The 23,842-nt window shown below is 45.4% G+C and overlaps 1 protein-coding gene across 2 annotated transcripts in view; it reads right to left on the bottom strand.

The window, feature by feature from the left end:
* The window catches only part of adamtsl3 (ADAMTS-like 3), a 70,386-nt gene that overhangs the window by 20,874 nt on the left and 25,670 nt on the right, over positions 1-23,842 (bottom strand). Inside the window, exons 2-3 of one of the 2 annotated variants that reach the window (XM_084003473.1) lie at positions 22,984-23,100; positions 786-913 (exon numbers count right to left, since the gene is read on the bottom strand). In XM_084003473.1, coding sequence (XP_083859599.1) covers positions 786-913; positions 22,984-23,100 — 245 coding nt within the window. Of the gene's footprint in view, positions 1-785; positions 914-3,674; positions 3,819-22,983; positions 23,101-23,842 lie in introns of those variants that run through there. The other variant, XM_084003474.1, reaches the window with a different exon arrangement.

The following is a 23,842-nucleotide window of genomic DNA, read 5'->3' as shown; positions in this document are numbered from 1 at the left end:
CACATGTATTTGGAGCGCGGCCCCATGGGAATGGAGCGATCGGTGAGATTTACTCACGCTATTAGGGGACGCTGTCTGGGTTTATTTGGCAGAACGGCCTCCCACCGCCCTCTTTTGAATCTTAAAGCTATGATATGGTGCCTTAATGGAAACCAGTCCGACCCCAGTCAGGACTCTTTTAAAGGAGATTACCTCAGATGGTGTTTGAACGCGTACAAATTGTCCATGTGATGTTTCCATTTATCTGGAGGTCACTGAGGTTCAAACTTCAAATTAGACTGTATATCCTCCTAACCATCAGGAGTCTTCAGTCTTATTGCATCAGATCCTTTTTTTATGAATTATTCATTTGATTTGTTTAGGAATTTAAAAACAACTCAAAATCATGAAACCAGAGGAAAATTATTAAAAACAGATATTTCCTAAGTGGTCATCAATGGAAACATCAAACAATACACGGAAACATTCAAATCAATGGAAACTAAACTCCCTCCCTTAAAAGTTAACCATCAACATCCCCATAAAGTTAACTTTTGTTTTATTGGGTTAAATCCAAAACGGCAGCAACAAGACACAACTCCAGTTAGCAGAGGGACTTCAGAGCGTCCGGCCTGCTGTGAGTCCCAGCTGACCGCTAACTGAAGGTCTCCTGGGGCTGTTGTTTACATGCAGACCCATGCATAATGGAACTGAGCAGCCCAAATCTCAAATGCATCACCCACATCGTCACACACACGGTTTGCATTAGGCTTTAGGGTGAGGAGTGGCTGAAAGAGCGGCCTTACTTGGAGCTGAGGCATCGTCTGAGGGAGTACGAGGCGCCTCCTCCGCAGGTCCGGGAGCATTCGCTCCACGAGCCCCAGGCGTCCCACAGGGTGTCTCTGTCCTCCTCCGACCGGGCCGTCCGCGAGCTCTACACATGGGGGGGAGACATGACTAGATGAAGTAAGGGGTATATTCTGAGTGTACACTCAGCTGTTTCTCTTGTCGAGCACAAGACAAGAAAACAGCTCGTTGAGAAGCTAAATTCCAGGAGCCGCTGAAACACAAGTGCATGTGACGGGATGAGAGTGTCTGCAAGGGGAAGTCATGAAAAAAGCCCTCGACTTTTGCCCCTTTGCATATCTCAAATGTCTCGGTCATCCTTTGGATTACTCTCCGTCCTCTCTTGTGTCTCTCCCTCTCTTAATTGTGCTGGGTTAGGCAGCAGAGGCTGGGGTATTATTGCGGGATCCAAAGTCAATATTAGGAGGAGGATGAATTTTTGCGACCGCGAGGACAGTGTGCATCTCAGATGTAGAGCGGCGGCCAAAAAATTCCCAAAGATTCTCTCCATTCTCTATCTTTGCCTTTCAAGGCCCTTTTGTGTTTTCAGATTAGATTAGGCTGGACTGACTCACCTAAAGAAGGTGTTTATTTTTAAGGCTGGCACTGTCAACCGATGTGGATCATCTACTCCGTATGAGTTATGTTTCTTTGTCTTGGCTTTGCTCGGCAGCCTCGCTCTTCTCAATGCCCTTTGCAGGTCTGAGTGAACGTTAAAGGGCTCGGATGGAGCGAAAAGGAAAACAAGAGTGCTTTTGCTATCTAGAACAAGGACAGTTTAGCCTCAGTGGAGGTAATCCGCTTGAAAAGCTGCCAAAAACAACTGGTTCTATACCTGTTGAATGGATGAAAACCTGCAACAACAAAATAAAAGACCTGGGACAACTCGTGCACCACCTTCGGCTGCAGGAATGCGGTTGAAAAGACTAGAAGTGCAAACGCATTCAATCAAATAATCTGCCTTTCAATGGAGGCTTTAAGGCCGTGAAAAGGAAAAATTATCATTTTCAACAATAACCTGGACACTAAGGCAGCCTCTCTGGTGTTGCATGAAGCTTGAAAGGCCATTTAAAGATCGCAGAAACGCAGCTTTTGTGCGCTTCAGACAGCCGACCACCACCGGATCTTTAAAAACCCCACAACGGCAGTTTGTGCAGGTTTTTGGGACCGTGACTTTAAAGATCCGAAAATCCTGCAGATTAGCAATGAAACGTGAGGCGCCCCACTTACCCCGAACAACACTGAATAAGGCCCGGGACAATGTGAACTTTATGTTTAACACCTGCTCTTTATGCCCACCGAGCTGACAAATCGCTTTTTTCAGTGAATGTCCAGCCGTGCGTTTCGTGATACACAGCCTTGAGATGTCGGGAGGAAAAACTCAGGATGTGCCAAGTTATTTTGACCTCTTTGGCCCCCGTTTCCCCAACAGCATGGCATTGTGCTTCGCCTACAAGGATGAATGGATCTCGCAGAGGAAAGCAGATACAAGGTAATAATTCGGCCTTGAATATTTTCTTTGGGTCACGGTAGCAAAAACACCCATGCTGCGGAGGCGGGGGCGGCAGGGTTGACGTTATTAAAGGTGCGTGGGGACTGATATAAATGGCTGTCGGTGCCGATGACGCCTGAGGAACAGCAGAGGGGAACGGCGAGACCTAAACACGGCAAGCCAGCGGAGCGTGCGGCCAAACACGTCGGGCGACGGCGCCGCTTTCCAACTGTTCCGATGTTTGGATCCACGGTAAATAAACACGGGGCCCGTGCTCCGGGCAGCCGCTTTAGCACGCCACCTTAATTCTCCTTTGAAAAGCAATCAGGGGAATTTTTTGCACTCAATTACGGCTTGGAGTGTGAAGCCAAAGAGGGCCGGAGGGCATGAAGGAGGCTGGTGAGGAACGAGGAGGGGAGGTGGATGGAAGGGATGGAGATGAGGAGGTCGTTTGGCTGGCCGCGCCGCTATTGTTCTCGATGGCAGGCGGAGGGGACACGACTCCGCTAGTCGGTCGCCCTGCTGGGATTTCCAATAATCAAAAGGCTCGGGTATCGACTCAGAGCCTCCGTCCCCTACGCGTCCCGCCTCCCTGATCCCTCCAGGGTTTTATTTGCACCGTTAACAGCACTGATTTACACAACAAAGCATGGAGACATTTGTTCTCTCTGGCTCCTCGACCAACGGAGGAAAAACACTTGACCACAAAAGCCCCCGTGGCTGTCACGCACTCAATGTTTTGGCATCAAGGGGAAGAGAGGAAATGAGCGTATGATAAAAAGCCCAGTGATCTCCGTATTAGGTTATTCTGATGGACAGATTCTATTTAAGTCACCTGTCAGCAGCTGAGACTAAGGACATTTTTCCTCAAAGATGGAAAACTCCTCGTCGGGGGAAAGAAACCAGACTCTGGTGCCTTTTTTTTTTTTTTTTTTTAGCAGACTGTGTCAATATACATACGATGGCCTTTTCAGTCGGCAAGACATACGATATTTGCACATCTGCTGAATCCCTTGTCGTCTGATCCACGCGGCACGGCACCGTAGCCACCGCCACTGTAATGTAACGGGGGAGTCCTAACGCTCAGACAAAACACCTCGCTGACCGTGCATGACAAGTTCTTTTTTTCCTCCCCCTTCCATCCAAACACGGAGGAGACATTAGGACTTTTCAGCAGGAGTAAATAGGACACGTCAGGTCACACTAACTGCCTTGTTAAACACACTGCTGAAAGGATCTCCAGGATCTGAAAGGTGCGTTTAGATCATCAGAAAACACATGCTTCACTTGAAATGACAAGTTTTAAGTGGATATCATTTTTTTTGAGAGGAAAAAAAAAAAGTAAACACTACAGTACCAGGAGAAGAAGAGCTGTCACCAGTAGCTTGCCAGATACAAAGTCTCGCTCCATGCCTGTTGTTGGAAATTCTTGTGTTTGTTTGCATGTAAAAAAAGGGTGTGATGTCGCCTCCTCTCCTGTCTGTCTGCTCTCCGGGTCACTCCTGTCTGTCTGCCTGCCGTCGCCTCTCTGACTTGCTCCCGTTTTTTTCCTCCGGAGTAAAAGGGGAGGGAAGGAGGAGTGTGTGTGCGCGTGTGTGTGTGTTTGTGTGCGATGCGCGAATGTGGGGGGAGTAATCTGGAGGAGGAGGAGGAGGAGGAGGATGGGGAGGAGGGGATCCGAGCCCTGCAGAGTCCTTTAGGTCTGGCACACTGGCCAATCAATAAATGGGCCTCAGTCAAGCGTGCTAGTTCAAACAAGGAGGTTGGCCAGCTGAAGCTTCACAACTTCACGCATGTGTGTGTGTGTGTGTGTGTGTGTGTGTGTGTGTGTGTGTAGAGGAGGAATAATGGCAGACAGACAACAATTGTAAACCAATTTTCTTCCCCCTTTGATTTTTTTTCCATTTCTGAGTATGATCTCTCAGATTTCAGGCTGCTTATATTGCTCTTTCTCCCTCCCTGCTTGGCCTTCCTCTCATTCTGGTGCGCTCATGCCGCTGTTTCTCATTTCTTTGCAGCTCTGGACTTCTTTTGCTGCCAGCACTGTTTTTTTTTTTGTTTTTTTTCTCGAAATGTCCAATAAAGTCACAGTCACACATAGCGAGTTTGTTTTGGACGTGGGTTGTTTTATCATTCCCTTCATAAATAAAATATATAAATACGCATATACAAATATGCCGAACCAAAACTGAGACGCCATTAAGCGGCGCATGACTTCATGGCTGGCTCCTGACCGTGTTTTGCTTTACAGGGAATTACACGTGAGATCCCCATGTAAATCACATGACATAGTCTGGTCACCGAAGCTATCAGGATAAACTTCTCAGCCGGGGCGACTTTTTTTTTTTTTTTTTCCCTCCTCTATTTCTTTATGAGCCAAAAGGTCTACTTCAATAGAGCCTTTCATAACATCTGGCAGTTAAAGCCAGTGAACATTTGCACTGTGGAGGTGGGGAACAAGCCAGGTGTCCCCTGGAGGGACAATACCTCTGATTATGGAGGAAAAAAACCGGCGAGATGGACAGCTCTTGGCGCAAGGGAGGCGTGATATACTATACACTTTTCAAATGGCAGGACACAAAAACAAAAAAAGGGGGCTGGAGCGGAACGTTAAAATCTATATAGAGGGCGGTCAGAGTCGGTGCCAACCCCCGTGGTGACTCGATGTGACTTGCAAGGTAGCCGGGGCTATCATTCAGGAATTCAAACCCCGGCGTTCCAAGGACAATAAAAACCCTGTGCCCTTCAAATCAGGACTTTCAAAATCCACCGTCCAATCAAACACCAAATCAAAAACCACATAATTGGTATCAATTAAGGCCCGCGAGGAATGTGCTGCACTCCAGAGCAAACAGTCAGCAACCCTAATCACAACACCGGGGCGGATGTCTCGACACTTAACCAGCACACACACTTTTTATACTTGAGTTATACACAGCGAACCAGGAGTCCTGAAGGTTTAACTCGCTGCTGACAGTATGGGACTTGGCGTGTTTGACTTGGTGGAGGTGGTGGAGGTGGGGGGGGAATCGAGAATTCTCAAGCTATCCACTTAACACCCGTGTGTTTTGCGGTGTTGGGGGGGAACGTGGACGTTTTCACGAGCCTTCACAGAAACTATACCTCCTCGCGCCCTTAATCCGTAACCTTCTGTTATTTGCTTTCAGAAGAAATCCTTCTCAGATTTGCTAAAAATGTACGACTACAGAAAATAAACCGTGGCATTGACGATGTGCCCGGAGTCCGAAAACCAAAACACCCGAGGAGGAAATTAACGCGTTTGACTGACACCCACTTGGAGCCGGGTTCTCTACCACAACATCGCTGGAGGTGTCTCCTCGCCGTTCAAACAATAATCAATGAAGACGATGAGGTGAGAAAACACATTGCATACTAGCGTAGCCGCGGTAGCATCACTGCTAGTGAGCTAATCTGCTAGCATGTTGAAGACTTTGGGTTCTGGCGGTTCGACAATGTTGTTTTACAGGTTTTTTACTGCAAAAAAAAATGTCACGACGGATACATTTCAAATGAAAACGATGTTTATTGTGTTTTTACTACTGTGGCATTGAGCCGCGTCCTCTTCCTTGAACGGAGCGAGTGGAAGACTTTTTTTTTCTTGGCGTCAGACCCACATATTAAAGAATTCGAGGTAATAACACAACTGTAAAAGAGAAATTAGAGAGTGAGTTATTGAAGGAGCCCTGAAATACGGTAAAGGTTGGGTTGGCATGAATAATCATTCAGGCATAATATATAAAAGTCTCTTTTATTATCATTTTGCACTGATTACTTTTATCACAGTGATTACCTGTAACTTTAAAAGCTTAGTATTTGATTGAGGATGGATGAATAATTCTTGCTGTCCAAATGGAAAATAATGAGGGATATTAGCCTCGTTGTAGAATTACCACAGTCCCCATTAGTTCTTAGACTTTTCTTATTTTTCCATAATTATTGTTCTTGTGAATAACTGGAGCATAACTGTGGTATTTTGTTTATATCATACTTAGCGTGCTCATCCATAATCACTGCAACCTAAGAAATAATGACTTGCTGATGGGGTAGAAGATCCCGATCCTCTACTAGATTAAAAGTGCTCATACCAGTCTGAAAATACTCCTCCACTATTAAACCTTAAGTAGAATTTGTATGTAATATGAATCCAAAAACATCACACATAGCCTTTTTGACATAATGATGAAAAACAAACCAATTAATACCCCTGCAAGTTTGAAAACGGAGGCAAAACATACCAACATTGCTTCTCTCATGCAATATAACATATAATGTAAACTGGCAGGGTTTTTTAGGCCTCGTAAAAGGTCAGCAAGTCAGCTTTTCCAAGGAGCAGAAGTCGAGCTGATCCTTTCCTCTCCTCCTCTGTGGAGGAACGAAGGGTCAAATTAAAAGATTGCCGTATTATGAGGTGAGCTCCCGAGTTAACGGGCCCAGAGTTCTCCGAGAGAAAGACAAATGAAGCTTAAGTTACCGGGGACCGACATTAAGTTACACTCCAGGGCCCCGAACCCTCGGCTCCCACGAGGAGACTTAAATGGTTGAGGTGGAATAAATGGTAGCCTCCCACCGCCCCCACAAACGCCGCGTATATGTGCTCCAAGGCATGATTTACACCAAAGCCATTGTTTAAAAAGCTTTCTGGGCCGCAGTATAAAATGTTTTACCAGGACAGTGATTTTACGACCTGCAGCTGAAAATTAACCACACACTCCTCCCCTCCAAAACCAGAGGATTAAAATAAAGATGTAATTCCCTGACAATCAGCTAAATCCAATTCAAGCCAGATGGGAGGTGAGAGGAAGTACAGCTAATACGCCATTCAAATACTCCCTAAATATTTGGTTTGAGCAATACATTCTTCCTGTCATTTCTTATTATGAACTACTTGATGCTGGTCATTTATGATTATTTCATACACTTTATGGAAGAAGAACAAGCGGTAGAAGCACGGTTTTATTATTTGGAGGTTATCTGACGATGACAGAGCCATAAACGCATCTTCTGAGGATAGTGTATCATGTTCGAGGTGGGAGGAAGAGCAGCAAGGCCACTTCAGGGATAAATAATGTGCTCCAGGGAGCGACAAACACAAACTTGGCCTCTAACAGACCCGATCCCTGCTCGCATACGGTCCAGCAGACCTTCTCGACTGTAACTCCCTGCAGCTCCGCAGAGGAAGACATTTGTTCTGCCTGGATATTGGTCCCAGAACTTTTGAATTAAAACAAAATGATTTGTTTTCTCAGAATAGCTGCAGCTGCATAGCGCGGATCTCGTCGGCCCGGAGCACGTCCGGTGATGTCGTGTTGGACGGCTTCACTGCGGCAGTTTCGACATATTTTTATACATCTGCTATTTATGCAAGACAAAGAATGCACGGCGAGGTTAACGATGCCCTCGTTATATTGCAAATCAATTCAATGAACCTATAAATTGTATTTGATGAGGTTTGTATGAGCTAAGATCTGCTTCTTGTATCAGATTTAAGAAGTGCAATACTGGCTCTGTTAGCGTTAGCATTGAGCTAAATGCTAACGACAGCATTCTAGCATGCACACATGCTAACATTTGCTGATTGGCAGCAAAGACAAAAGTACAGCCGAGGCTCACAGGAATGTCATATCCTTGACAAATGACCTCACGATTGATGTATGTCATGATATTTTTGGTTTGGTCATAGTTTGTCCTCCAGGAAGAAACGGATATTGAATTTTGATGTAAAAATTTGAAGAAGAATTATTTTCTTTGGCATATATTCTTAAATAGGTGAATATAAATGAATTATCTCCTTACTGAAGGAAGAGGAAAAGCCACATGTGCTTATTTCAAAAAGCAACCCAAAAAAAGCACACTTCAATAATTATATTTTTAATCATTTACTGCACTCTTTATAGTGACATGAATAAGCCAGTGACCACGATCTGATCTCACCTGAGCCTCTAGAAGTCCCACAGTGCAGAGGACGACTGGGGCACATAATTAAGAATCAGCAGTGACATTTACTGCTTCCTGAAACTGTGTTCATAGGTTCTCAGCACCGAGCTTTTCCCATTAGCACATCCAGGAGAGCTCATATGTTTTAGCTGCTTTCTGGTGACTGCACAGGCTAACTCCATCAGGGTCCCCCCCCCCCCCCCCCGCCTCACATGACTCCCTCTTTAACCCGACCACGGCCACTGTGGCGTTTTAAAGAGGGTATGACAGGTGGGGGATTGGTATAAATTAGCTATGTAAATGCGATGTAGCTAAACTGGCCCGCCAAGGTGGACTGGAGGGAAACGGGGGAGCGTGGGACCGGCATCCAGATCTGGACAGACGCTAAGCACCACGGCTTATTTATGGACTCCCGAGCCGGCATCGAGCTTGACTGATCCCCCTGTGCATCGCAATGGAGACCATATTGCCATATACTCTGGATATTATAGCATTTCAGAACAGTTTTCTCAAACTGTACTTCATTTTCTGAAAACTCCAAAACACCAATAAAGCTGACTTTCGAGCGCGGCTACATCCAATATTTTTTGTCGTTAACATCGGAGCACATGATTGACTTGTAGGTGGCTCGTAAGTAATGAACCCACGGAGGATTACCACCCGGCTCTAAAACATGCTAGCTGCTAGCTTGCGACAGAACGTTAGCAGCGAAAGAACCAGATATTTCCCTCAGGAGTTGGTGGAGACCAAAACTGTGCTAAAAGGGAACCGCAACGTTGGACTTACATTCTCGAGATGGTGAGATTTTTTTTGTGTTTTCAGTTTGATGGCTGCCTGCAAAAAAGCATTTTAACGGGATTTGAATATTCCCGATTTACAACATAATATATTGACTTTTTTTATAAGAATCTTGATTAAAGGATTCTGAAGCTTACGTGATTATTTGTCTGCCAGTTCCAGTTTGAATCAACTGTTCAAATAACAATAAACGACACGTGGAATAAACGAGCATCGTCCAATAATAAACATAAATGATGACTTCCTTTACCACAGTTCCGCGCTGCTGAAGGAACAATGCGTCTGTTCATCCTCTCTCTCAGAAGACATGGCCGTCCCTCTTCCACCTTCCTGTCTCCGTGACTCATTTGTTTTGGTTTTCCTCATTTGGTTTCCCGCATTTCCAAATCGATTACACGGCGAGTTAACGGCGTTTCTATCTGGTGACATAATGCAACAAGTCGGGAGTGTAACATGTGGCGCTTGTAATCAGTAAACAGCGTGATCGGAAATTAACAGCTTGCTCCAAGGGTGCGACATTTTCTTGAGAGTGCTTCAATTACATTCTGTTCTTTCCACAATAAAAGACATTTATATTCTCCATTTACAGGCTTTTTATGTCCTCTTATGATGCATTAAAGGACCAACGATTCTGCTCATCTTAGGACTCAAACTTGTCACGGCTCTAAGCTCATGATTACGCAGCGCTTTTGATCGGCGGGGTAATGACCGAACGGCTCAGCCGCTGTGACGGCAATCACAGTTCGGATGACTAAAAATCCGTCCGGCTCTTGACATGTCAAGACGGCTCTTTGGCGCGTCTGCACGTTGCTGCGTTTCTCTTTAACAAGTTTGATAACTTAATCCCCCCGTTTTTAAAAAAAAGGGAGGACCAACTTTGCTTTGCTCCAAAGTAGTTAGGACGAGTTCCCGAGACTTTCTGACAAGCCCTCGGTCTGCTTGTCTGGGAAACTGCGAGCTACGATGAAGAAATATTGCAGCCGTTTGCGGTAATCAACGCCGTGAAACCAAAGAGTTTTGGCCGCCGTAGGCTACGATCGCAGAGCTGTAAATATGACATCCACGGTCATGTCGGGATCCATACATAGTTAGTCAGAGAAAGGAGTGAATGGAAAAGATATTAGTGCAAAAAAATGTGCATGAAATGGAAATCCAAGATACAAAAAAACACTCAAAACGTGATAATATAGTAATGTAGCCAAGAGGCATAGCATCAACATCCTGACTAATTACACGACACGCACGAGAGTTGGAGAAAATGGGAGTTCAAAGCTGTAAAACGGCCTCCGAGACACGAAACAGGCTCTCTTGTTAACCTCTTCCGTAATTGCAAAACGAGACACAACAACCGTTCAACAGCAATTTCTTCCAGCGGAGACACCGAGCAGCGGCTCGAAAAGGAAAAACGCCACCTGGTTTGTCTCAGCGGCTTATTATTCATGATGTGCGAGTGTGGAGCGTTCACACTCGCAGAGAGCTTTTTTTTATTTTCTAGCCACGAAAAAAAAAGAAGAAAAAAGACGTGTCTGATCTCCCGTACGAGCGGCTAAGGTTTCAGTTTTTTAACCCCAAAAATTGAGTCACGTCGGTAACATGTGTTTTTCATTGGCGGAAAATGTATTGTGTGTTGTCTTTGGCTCCGAGAGCCATCAGCGGAGGGGATCGTAATATGATAAAGGCCGTCAAAGGAGGCTTTAACCCTTGGAGCGTCCTCTGAAAATCTGACATTTTTCACTTGGTTAAATAATGATGAAACGACGATCCGAGCAAAGGGCCGTGTGGACTCCGGTTCCTTCTTGTGACCTACGCCTGACCTACAAATATGGAAGCGATTAAAAGAAAAACGGATGACACCTCGAGCACATTGTTCCAACTCCCTTTGAGGAACACAGAAATTCACAGAATCTTTTATACGAATGCTATTAGGTTTATAGCAAAAACACTTCTCAAGCAATTACTCATTTCCTGATGAAGACTCGTCTCGGGGTGAAACATGTTGGCTCTTCTTGTTATTGCTCAAGTAGGAACAAAACTGGCTTTGAACCTCAGTCTTTTATATGTATTTTATTTTATATATCACACTTTGTAATTAATAAAAGTAGAACCAAAGTAGAAACAAATGAGCGATAATAGAAGTGTGTTCAAAGCAGAAAAATGTGTCAGCACTCAAAGTTCCCACATTGTATGTCACAGTGAAGTTACACACAGTTACAAGTCAAATTTTGCCTGATATGTGATTTTATAATAGTAAGACAGGGTATTTTCAAACAAATGGAAAGATGATATGGACCAAATTTATATATTTTTCTATATATTGTGCTACTTTTTTGGACTGAATAAAATTATTATAATAATCAAAATAACATAATGGCTTTCTGAGTAATTTTACAGACATTGCCAGAATAGAAAATGATCTGTATGAGTGTCTTAGTTGGTAATAAGAGGAGAAACGTCCCATAAAAAGTGATTGAATGTCTAAAAAATAATAATTCAGGCTGTCTTCTTATGATGGGAGAGTGCAAAGTAAAGGTTTCATGAGTTATGAATGTACAGCCAAGACCAAATCTGCATTATAAACTATATTGAGAGGAAGGGTGCAGCCTTTTTATAACTTTTAAAGGCAGCGCATCATCGAGACACGGCGGACGTTCTTGTGCAACACACCTCTCCGTCCATAACTTTGCCACGGCGCTGGGAGCGCTGACAGCCCTTTCAAGCAGCCACACTTCAACACATCGACTGGGCTTTGTCCCGCAGCAGCAACAGTTAGAGAGGAGGAAACCATCCATCAGCCTGCCACAGTGCAGCGCGGCAATCAAGCATTCCTCACCCATATGCTTCTGCAATCAGCTGGGGGGGGAAACACAGAAGATGCAACTGGCGGGGAGCATGATGTCATTCATCCAGCGGAATGTGTGAAGTTAGATGGATATATCAGAAGCTGACCCTCGTTTTTTTTTTTTTAATTTGGCTGACCTCGGCAGTCTTCGCTAATACAGTCTGAACAGGAAAGATCCTGAATGACATGCTCAACATGGAGTGGAAAAAAAGAGCACACAGAGTGACTCATTTCAACCATACACGCTTCCATTTCATCTGTTTTCTCTCCTTTTTTTTTTTTAAGGCCGTCACTCCATCAAGTCTTCTTTTCTCTTTCCACCCGTCTCGTATAAAAACGCACCGGATAGCGTTTCAGCTCGAGGCCTGTCGAAACCTATTGAGCAGATCGCAGATCTATATGGAAAAGAGCACTCTCGCGCCCGCCGTTCCTGCTCTTCTTTTCCCCCCCCCAAAAAAACCACTGACATATCGAATACAAGGCGCTCACAAGTAGGTCAACAAGGAAATGTGGCCCACGAGACACGTATTATGGTTATTCACCAAAGCCTCAAGATAAACACGACTCGCGGAGAAGAGGGGGAAAAAAATAATACGACGCAGAAGAGAAGCTTTAACGCCGCGGAAAAAAAACAAAAGATGTGAAACTAGCGTAGCAAACGCGATGCCAAGTTTCGAGAAACTCAGATCAACGAAAGGGTATGACCACAAGATAATGGCAAACCAAAAAAAAAAAGCTGACATCACTTGTTCTCAGTGTGTAACAGGAGCGGCGTCCTCGCCATCGGAAAGGGTGGAGCAAAGGGGCCATGGGTGTGATGTCATAGCTGTCAGTGGCGTTTAAAGCAGCCTTTCACACTGAAATATCTCTCATGCTGTTCTTTTCAAGAAAAGCTTTAAAAAAAACGCACATTAGCAGCAATTAACGGGACAAAGTTAGCGTCATTTCCCTCTTGAGGTGGTGGAGACCAAAAACAGAGCGTGAAAACTGCACTCAGGTGGCTGGAAACACCAGATAAAGTTGCTCTGGATCCACTAGATGTGCAAAAAAGACACATTTTTGTAACCACATCAACTTAAAACACGGTAGCGTGTCAAGTTTGTGATCACAGCTGGCTCCAGCTCGAGTCCAAAAACTGTCAGCTGAAATCATTTGACGCAGGTTTAAAACTACACGAAACGACGTCCACGTCTTGTAGTCGGTGGTTACGGGAGTTGTGCAACGATGACGGGTTGCTGCCTGTCATGGGAGGCTGTAGCCGTGTGACTGGATTGTGGGTAATGTGTTTTTTTGTGGGTAAGAGTGAGAGCTAGAGAGACAGGGGGAGAGAATTAATGAGAAAGAGATGAGAAACCATGTGTGTGTGTGATATCTAGACTATGCAGGTCAGCGTGCCAAGTCATACATCATTCCCTTAAATACACTTCCAGAAAGGTTTATATTGCAAAACTCACGCCCCTGGGCTGTGTTCCTTTAATATGTCTGTTGAAATGTGGAAATTCATATCGAGTTCCTCATTCACAGTTTACAAAACAAAAAACAGCGAAAAACGAAAAACACACGTGTGCTTTTTTTTTGCTAAAGTTAGCGTCGAATCAAAGCGTGCTCGGGTTGATGGAGAGGGAGAGGAAACATTTGGACGCATGACTGAAGAGCAACCGCACAGGAAGAACGCTGCGATGGATCAGTGCAACCACCCCCCCCCTCACATACATAAAAACCCCTCTACCTTGTTTTCACAGGAGCTTTTTGAGCTTACAGCTGTCTAAATATGCTACTGTAGTGAACTCCCCACCAGTTGTTCAGGTGCTCGGCTGCTCTGACAGCAGGAGGGGAGAGGAAAAGCCAAAGTAATGCCGAGCATTACTTCTTTTTTTATATCATGACCTCTAATTGGATCTATTTCGTTTTTATTTCCCACGCGTTCTCCTTCTTATAGCTCGTTTATTCAAAGTGTAAGAAAGGGACAGATACCGGGGTGAATGCTCTGTATTAGTAACATGTGTGTAAGACACACCAATCCATTATGATTGCCTCTAAAGCTCAACAGCGGCATCTTGTGTCCAAGAGACAAAACTACAAGTCCCTTCAAAGCTCAGAAGCCATTCAACAGGTTGTAAAGATAAAAGGAGCGCCCTAAAGTCCTCTTTATTCAAGTTTATACGATGACGCTGCATATATTATTCATTATCCAACAGCTGCAGAAGGGCAAGGCAAGAAAATAAGCAGTTATTGGTGGGAAAGACCGATAAATATTCATTCATAACATCCTGCAGGAATAGGGAAGAGAAAAGAGCACACATGTCTTGTCTGGAGGGTTTAGGGTGGTCATACATCACACAAATAAATCATAAGCAGGCATAGAAAGGACACACTTATGTGTGGGCCAGATAGGAGCTCATCTAGAAGGGCTTCGCTCTACGCCTCGCTGTAATAGGTGTCTATTGCAGCGTGCCGCCGTGCAATTGAGGGGCAAAAAACCAGCGTCAGGCCTTTTAAAAACCCCCGTCTCCGCCTCCCACCCATCACTCCATCAGCTTGGATCTCCCTGCAGACGACGGAGCGGAGGAGCAGCTCCTCTGCTGCACTCCGTCCCCCTATCATTATCCCTGTGAGGTCATTCAGACGAGCTGATTGTGAGAAATGCTCGTTTTTTCGCTTGTGGTTCAACCTGTAAAAACCCCGAGGCGCCACAAATCATAACCTAACAGCACGCAGGACATTCTTCACTTAGGAAATAAAGCTGTGCTCCATATATAGGATGGGGATTTTTTTTTTAACTGAATGGAGATGTTGTTGCTTTCTGTGCGATATTAGTGATTTCTTCTGCGATCAAATGATCGATTGGCTTTTTCCGCTTTTGGCTCAGGCGACCTGAAGATTAATATCATAAATCATAGCTGGACTATCTTCACAGACACCAGCGTTTCATCCGTGGGACGACGCAACACGGATAGTTGTCTCTGGTCAACTAACACCCTGGCTCTCGGCCCGAGGCCTCCAGGCGATGTTTTCATCGCGAGGGGACCTTCGCCGTGCGCTACGGGCTCGTAAATCTGGAAGCTTCAACGCTCCGTTGGGTCACCTTTCTGGTCTGAGATTCAGAAAAAAGGAAGGAAAAATTCCAGGAAGTTTGCACGCATGTTGTGGGAGGATGCACATCCTTCAGCAAGCACCAGATGCTGGTCGATACAAGACTTATAGATATGAGTTTTCTGACTTCTGACTAGAAAACGGAAAAAGACAAATGGAGCATTCTGGGAAAAAGCATGGTGGAACCAGAAGTACAAGGTTTTACCGGTTCATAATGTTGGTCAATACACACATGCTTAAAACCCTGATCCTTTCAAATCACTTTGGTATCACACGTGGCCTCCGACCCCCTTTCGTTGAGCTTAAAATATCAGCTTCTCCCGACGCTGCGTCGTTGGAATTATGACCACGCTGATGGATGAACAGGAGAAAAAAAAGTCCCTCCGCGGTTTTCTCCGCTCGTGTTCCCATCAGAGGAGGCCGACGCTCACGATCAGCCCATGTGTAAAACCTCGAGACCAATTAAAACCACAACCGCAGGCGCAGTTGTTGTTCCCAGACGGTAGCATGCGTCTGCGGAGCACCACAGGGCCCGCGTCCCGTAAAACAACTGCTTCTGCTTATACGAGACGTTTTAACTAGGCTAACCGCCTCGCGGCTGCCGGCGATCAGTCGAGCCTTTGGTCGTCATAATTAGTTTATGAATTCCAGAGTTATGGCCAAAAAACATGTGCGGTGAGGTCACGGCGACCTTTGACCGCCCCAGCGTTCTTATCAATTTAATCCTTCCAGGGCCAAGTGGGTGTTTGTGCCGGATGTATCGAAATTTCCCTCCAGGCGTTCCTGAGAAGGGGACTGGCGTGAGGTCACCGTGACCGTGACCTTTGATCTCTCGCAAAATCGAATCAGCTCATCCTTGAGTTCTGGTGGACGTTTTTGTGCCAAATGGGAAGATTTTTTTTTCCTCCAGGCGTTCCCAAGATATCACAAGAAGGGACCTAAAAGTGTGTGTGTGTGTGTGTGTGTGTGTGTGTGTGTGTGTGTGTGTGTGTGTGTGTGTGTGTGTGTGTATCAAATCTTCACCTGCCACCTAAAGAGGTCTTTAAATGATGCTAATGGAAGTCAAAGACTCCCCTCGTGCTGCATGAAGATCGGGTTTAAGAACGCCTTCTTGGGTTGCAGGCGTCGTTCCCTCCTCAGCTTGGAGGAGTGTCACGGCCATTTTTTCCCATTTTGTGGTCTGAGAACAGATCTCTCGCTCTCCCAGGGCTCCCTGAGAGTGAAAATTGTCCATAATTGTGTGCAGGAGGGTGTGAGCTTGCATGTGATTGTGGGCCTGCACACACACACACACACACACACACACACACACTTCATGGGCTTGTTTTTCCTCTCGTGCTCAGCACCAGTTTGAGATCTTACTGTGGAGGATTTTACAATCCTACAAGAATACACAAATTATAGATTGTTTTAAGAAGGTTAAAAGGACTTTTTGTGAAGCTGCAATCCAAGTGACTTATAATGCTGCAAATGCTGGAGACAAAAAAGGCCTTATTGGACAAATAAACGGTTAATTACGATGGGATAGCGTTTTTTCTGAGATGATTCTTTTCACGTATAAATAATGCGATGTTACACGCTATTTTTACATGATTGCAAAATTCAACAACCTCTGTGACCTAAATGGCTCTCCTGATAGGAAAACTGGGAGTTTTAGCGTGCATGCCCAACCAGAACCACATTACATTGAAGATCTGCCCCTCGCCCACTGCTCAACCTAAACTCCGCTCCGCATGGATGGCAGAGATCCTTCAGCAGCAGCTTATAACCACGGGATAACACTGCTGGAGACTCGCTACACGGTGCCCGAGCCAAGACCCCACTATGAACACTTCACACAGAAGCTCACTGGAGCGCCGCTCACGCCCTGAAGTCAGTTTATTACAAGTCGAGAAGCACGCGGGGGGAAAACATGTCCAAGACGCATTCTTATTTCATCTCTATTGGCTTTTTATGTGGGTGTGTGCGACTCCCACCCAGAACGAGAACTTATTAGATTGAGATGTTATTGTTTGGCTGCGATATTTCATTTTTTTTCTCTTTTCTTATTCAACCAGAATGAAACCACATTCATGGCAAAGGCCTTGCGTTATTATCGTGCCCGCCTGCCCAAACACGCGGCGCCAAAACCCCAGAGCTCAAATTCCTGGATGAACCTTTTGGCACCGACACCCCAAACCCTCCCGACACCCCCCCATTGTGCAAACGCGTGCCCGTTTGTGTCTGTGCACGCCCGTGACGATGCATGCTGGGAAAAAAAAAAGAAAAAAAAAGTGGAGCGAGAACACACAAACATCTGCAAACGGGGAGGGGGAAAATGTAAACAATTAGAAATCAATCAGCAGAAAACGTGTGCGTGCCTCCACAGGCCGAGGAGGAGCAGAGGAGCAGGGAGGTGAGGAGAGAAGAGTGTGAGGGAGGGAGGGGGAGACATTTGGATGCGGCACATAAGTGAGGTGACATGTGATGGTGTTGAATTCGTAAAAAAAACGCCAGAAAACACGAACATATGAGGGGATGGGAGCATGCAAAACGGTAGCAACTGCATGCATTCACACACACACACACACACACACACACACACACACACACACACACACACACACACACACACACACACACACCCCACATTTGTTATGTGGGTGTTGTGGCGAGGTGGAATTACCTCAGCAGCAGCTCCAGAAGGAGGAGGGGGGGTCATTCGATGTGGCGGTGGCGGCGGCGAGGGGCCAAATCTTTTACTGAACACATATGTTGATGGAACAAACACCGGGGGCTGAGAGAGCAACATCTCACAGTCCAAAAGCCACGTGGCTTCACACCGCATTCGCCAGCGCTCAGCACTTCCCCCCCCCCCCCCCCCTTTTGCGAGCGCACTTGGGACCGAGCCTCCTAACACGCGGCGGCGTCTGCCAAACACCAGTCAGCCCGGGCCAAAGTCAGGAAAGGCCAACGTCTCCTTGTTCAGTCCTTTCTGTATTCGAATGCGCAACACGGACATATTTCCAGCAAAGGCCAGCATTTCGGTGGGAGTCAGGGTTCCTTTCAGATAGCTGGCGATGCAAAAACAAACACTGGCACCGGCGGCGAACTGGCATCACGAAAAGCAGTCATTAACTCGCCGTTTGGACCCCGAGGATTTTCCGAGCCCAGATGCAGAACGAGCGGCTTTTTCTAATGAACAACAGAGGCGATCCCCGTGCAGCGAGGACGGGTCCAGGGAACGTGATTTCTCTAAAGAAAACAACTAAAAATGAATAAATATGAGCCTATAAGAACATGATTCTCGGTTAGAGGCGAGTGGGAGCTGTGTTATAATACAAACATGACAGTCTGCTGTTCCTGCGTGGAACGGGTTGATTACATATGAGTCAATCTTTATACAGAAATATTCTTTATGGTCGTGTGTGACGGATTGAATAATCTGTCCAAGCCTTTCTCAATCATTTTGGAAAATATGCCTCTTCTTGGAGAGAATAAGATGCTAACAGCTTAGCGACAGCTCACCTCACTTTCCTAGAGTCTGCCCTGGTTGCTTGGCAACTGGTCTTAGCCGATATGTTGCTAATTATTTCATTGCAATAATTTTGACTCGAACATCGAACTATGAAAGATGGCAAATAAGCCTTTTCCCCAAAATATCAGCCTTTTCTTTTCAAGATAACTTCAGGCACGTCTTCTCCTTGCTAGCATCTTCTTCCTTCCTTACGTGGCTACATTGCTTAGCATCTTAAATCCAGGTGCTATCAATCTGTGGAGCCTAGTAACACCAGGGGCAGGACTTTAAACTGGATCCCATTCTTTCAAACCATCGGTCAAAAACCCTTTGAAGCCGGGGGAAGGTTACGTGCACCGGTTAAAAAGTAGACATTAAAGCTCCGAAAATCCCCTAAAGCTTTAAGTTGAAGTGGTGTTAACACCAGGGGGCACAGCACGTAGTGGAAAAGAAAAAAAACACAGAGCCTAAACATCCTCTCAGCCTGCCAAAACTAACATGCCCATCCTTTTAATGAAGACAAATGAAGTGTTTAATTGTGCAAGACCGTTGCCCTTTCCACCTGGCGCTACATGCAAAACACAGCTGCCAAGACGGCGTGCAGCTGAGCGATGGGCCTCTCTCTCTCGCTATACTGCTGTTGCCACGGCCACTGAGCGCTCCCCCCCTTGCTCGCCACCCCGACTGGCCCTTGGCCCCGCTCGCCCAACCTCAATTACTCCGAACCCTGACACCCTGCCAAAAAGGCGGAACGGCCTCGGCACTTGTTCACCCTTTTTTTTTTTAAAAAGAAGGGGAGAGAAGAAGAAGAAAATGCCCCAGACTGTTAGTGCCTGAGGTGCAATTGAGCGTGTTAAAACATTAAGGCTCCGACTTTGCTTGGCATGTGATGAAGTGCGAGAAAGCAGAAGGGGCAGAGAGGAAGACAACGCCTAACAAAACATGGAGCCGGAAAAGACGAGAGGCGGGAAAAAAAAAAAGGGTTGAGAGAAAGAAAAACAATGCGAGAGAGAGGAACGTCAGCGCCGTGCCGTGAGACATGTGAAGACAGGAAAGTGGAAGCGTCCTCACACTCCTCGAGTCGCCGCCGCAAATGACATGTCATTACAACAACACGGTCACAACATCCTGCCAGCTGATCCCCACACGATCCGCGACCGATGGCAGACGTAATTGCCGGTTTAGCTTTTAAGAAAATCCTAATTAGAGAAGCAAATGTTGCTTTTTTTGCACATCAAAGCTAATTAATATTTTAAAATCGACATCGGATGACGAACGCTCAAAGCACACACATGAGGGGGGATTAATGCCTCCGCTGGAGAACTCCACCGTCACACGACACACACATGCCGGTCCGCTAAATGAAGGATCACTTTTCAGTAACCCACTTTAAAGCTGTCTGTTGACAGGATGATCACATTTGCTGTCTAGACTGCAGCCAGCTGAGGAGAAAACCGTGTGTCTTCCCCCCCCCCCCCGAAAGGCTGTTTCTTCCTTCATCCCGACTCTCAATTTTCACTTTCTGACAAAAATTAGACGTTTACAATCCTTCCTTTCACCTGTGCGTCGCCATTGGAAACAGAAAAAATCACCGATCGCGTTTCAAACTTTAACCTTTAGAAGTTTAAATTCTTGCAGAGGTAAACAGTTACAGATTGGTTATCTCCCCGCGGTGGAAATAAAATAAATAAAATAACAAAAAAGAAGCTAGTTGCTGCTCTCAGAAATCGCTGGAAAAACTCATTCATGGCCAAACAATGAGTGGGAATAGTCGTAGAGAGATTTACGACCAGCTTCTCTGTTTATCTCCACGGTCTTACTCATTCAGTCGTGTTACAGAAAGAGAGAGAAAAAAAGACTTTCTCGGACTTGGAGGCCAACGTTTTAGCCATCAGACCCCCCGCGCTCATTTTGATTCAGGAACCTCTCACCGTAATAAACTTACTTGATATTTGTTTATGAATGCTGACATGGTTGAAGCTCTGCAGCGCATGCTCGCCATCACATAATAAATATGGGTTAATTTACAAAGGTATGTTAGGCCGAAGCTGTTTAAGACGGCTCTATTCCGTCGTGCCGAGGCTGCCAGGAAAAACACTTTCCCTTTTCGGAGGGAACAATTCATCTGTGGCCCTCTGGAGGGATGGGGTAAAGGGTGCTGGGGAGGTCAGTCTCATTGCCCACCGGCCGACCCTGGCACACACTCCTGGAAGTTAAACGAGAGAAAGCGAACACACGCTTTGGAGGCTGAGATTCCGCCTCCTGGGTTGCTCGCTAATTAAGCGGCGTTTTTCTTGGCTGGGAATCAAGCGTAATATTGAACCAAGATCCGACCCAGAGCAGCGCTACGGAGACCCGGATCGGCCCAGCGCTGAAAGGAATCACAAGCACGGCTCCTGGCAGTCTGAAGCCCCCCCCCCATCCCCATCCCCATCCCCATCCCAAGACATGTTAGCATCATACGTGTCGCCAACGATGACCTTTGAACCTGTCATTCAATGCAATTTGTGATAAATTAAAAAAACCTGCAGGCTGTTAGATTCAGTTTAAAGATTCTGGACATCCTTTAAGAGGCAAAGGTCAAAGGTCAAAGACAAGAAGACTAAGAAGGAGAAGTGATTTAAATTGTTTTAGGTTGAAATAAAGTGCTTTTCTTACTTATTTTTATCTTTAAGGTTTAAGAATAATATATAAATTCTTCATGAGTGCTTAATTTAAGATGCTAAATTCTATGTTCAGTCAACATGGCGACGGCTGAGCCGGCGGCTTGCAGCTAACGGCATGAACAGAGCCAAGAGTGTTAACCTGAGGGGAAACCGGAGGATGGCTGTCACCTTTTCACGAAAGACTCCTTGGGTCTACCAAGGAATCTCTGTCCGCCTGTATGTGGGTGTGTTGCTGTGGACCCCATGTGGTGCTTTGGACACATGACACATTCAATATTAATAAACTTTGAATAAACACGCACACAGTGCTCTTAAGTCCGGGCTGTCGCCCGCAGTGTGCCTGACTTACGTTCCCTGCCACTTCCTCTTGCTGCTGGACAAAGCCTGCTAGTCTTTCCATTCAAATATGACGCTGGATAGTATATAATGTATTAGTACCACGTTTCCCTCTGAGCTAGAAGTACACAGTGAGTTTTAAATACTTATTGGGCAACTTTTGTCATTTATTTTTGGTTAATGAGTTAAAATACTGAAATAATTCAAGATTATTGGGTTTGTGATGCTATTATGTCATGGCAGGTGTTTAGTTGAAGACATAAGGAAGCATAATGTTGAATGTTAAGTTCTCACACACAAGCCAAGCATTAGGCCCATTATTTACAGTCGAGGGGCACCTGTGTGTTGATGGCAGAGATAATGCAACCAAAGTCAATAAAAAGTAAACCCATAAATAGCAACCGAGTCCTGGATTGCATGAATACTGTATGCAGGAGTGTATATATATATATATATATGGTTTTAAAACCACTGGATGGAAATTCAAACATTTGCTTGAGGTCAGGGCATCATAAATCACCATAGTTGGGTAGAATATGAAGTCCCAATGCTGTAAATAAAGCTGTTTGTGGTTTCTAATACAGGACTAGAGGCACGGACCACGGCACTTACGTTCTTGACTTATTATTGGGTATTTTTTTCCGTTTGGTCTGCCTTCGGGACATAAAAGAGTGTGTAAAAAGCAGAGACGGAACAAATATATGTCACTTTAAGATTGTTAGAAGGGCAAAGTCGATATGATTACACTTAATAGCAATAATAATTCTCTCCAGAATGATCTCACGGATCGGTAAGGCTATCCTGCACACGTGAGCGTGCGACCTCGTGACCCCGCTTTAGAGGTTCATGGGTTTCAACAGGAACGTCACCATATGAGATCGCCATGGAAGACTTCTCACCTGACGGAGGAGGTCATATATGTGGAGGGGGGATAAGAAGCATGTAAACCAGAACAGGTCGATGACATCACAGCGGATTGAATGTCAAACACCTTTGATCACTTTTAAAGGTTCCCTCTCAAATTGCGCCGAGACCAATCCCTTCACAAAGGGATGATGATGGAGGAGAGCGAGATAATTGGATGAAACATCTTGCGTGAGAGAAACGCTTCGGCCTCGTGTCTCATCAAGGGCGATGACAGAGTGGGAGTAGCATGATGCAAAAAAAAAAAAGGCCACCGCACCCTTGAGCGTGTTAAGTGCATGTTTGCATACGCTGCCCTGTTTCACATCACGCTAAGTCGGCCCTTCACTCGCAATCATCATTCACTCGTGTTCATAACGGAGGTGTAGCGCGTCGTTACGTAAACACACCGCGGTGGATTTACTGGCTGATTCGCTTTTTATCCGACACCTCAATTTATTTCTTACTTCAGTTGCGAAGGGGGAAAAATAACAGACGTTTAAAGGTTGTTTGAAATAAGGAAAAAAAAAAAGGTGGAGTTCACCAAGTAAGTGTGGCGTTTTGCTGAGCGGGCACTTACGGGGTCTTCTGGTTTCTGGCCGGCGTCATGGAGAGGCTCTTCTGCAAGGTGGTCCCGTCGAATCAGAGTGAACTCCCTGATGAACACCGCGTCCCCGTCGTTGGCCCGAACAACAATCTGAAATATTACAAAAAAAAAAAGACTATCAGAGCTGTCGAATGCTGAGTAAGACATTTTTTTTGTAGCTGACCAAAAAATGTTGGGAGGCAACCAAAAACTTCCATGCAGTAAAAACACACCGTGAAAGGGTTAAAGAGCTAAGATGAGGGTATCGCCATGGTAACATGTCAATCACAAGGTAGCCACTCCCGAAACACACCCTGCTTTATCGTCTATTTTACATTAAATTGGAGAATAATTTACGAAAATGGACATCATGTTGCTGCCTGTATATAACTCATCCCTCCTTTTCCCACATCGGGTCATTAAATGGGAGGAAAATGCTTAAAAATGATTATTTAAAATGCTATAATATAATAATGCATATTCCAGGAAAGTTCAATAAAACAGCACAAAATTTAGACCTTTAAACTGAAAAAAAAAATGTGTTTCCACTTCTTATTGAAGTACAAATTCATCTGTATTGGGTTCAAGAAAAAAAGAACCCAGATAACCCGAGAGCCCAGTGATGCAACAAGCCTCAACAACCACGACGGTGATGGTGGGAAACGTAAGTACATCGTACTCCACCGTATGTTTCTGTTTGCAATCATCTACTGAGCGCCGTGTGTGTGTTTTCCTTTCGGTTTGTGCTCTCGACCGCATGTCCCTCTTGATGAGGGGAATCGTTACGGGGGAATTCACAGCGGAGGGGATCTGATGTCAGAAGACGTAGGAACCCGCCTCTTTGGGGGGACGG

The sequence above is a fragment of the Eutrigla gurnardus genome (genome assembly GCF_963514095.1).
Source record: "Eutrigla gurnardus genome assembly, chromosome: 23".
Lineage (NCBI taxonomy): Eukaryota > Metazoa > Chordata > Actinopteri > Perciformes > Triglidae > Eutrigla > Eutrigla gurnardus.
Note: the sequence above shows the minus strand (reverse complement) of the source record. Positions and strands in the feature narration are given on the sequence as shown.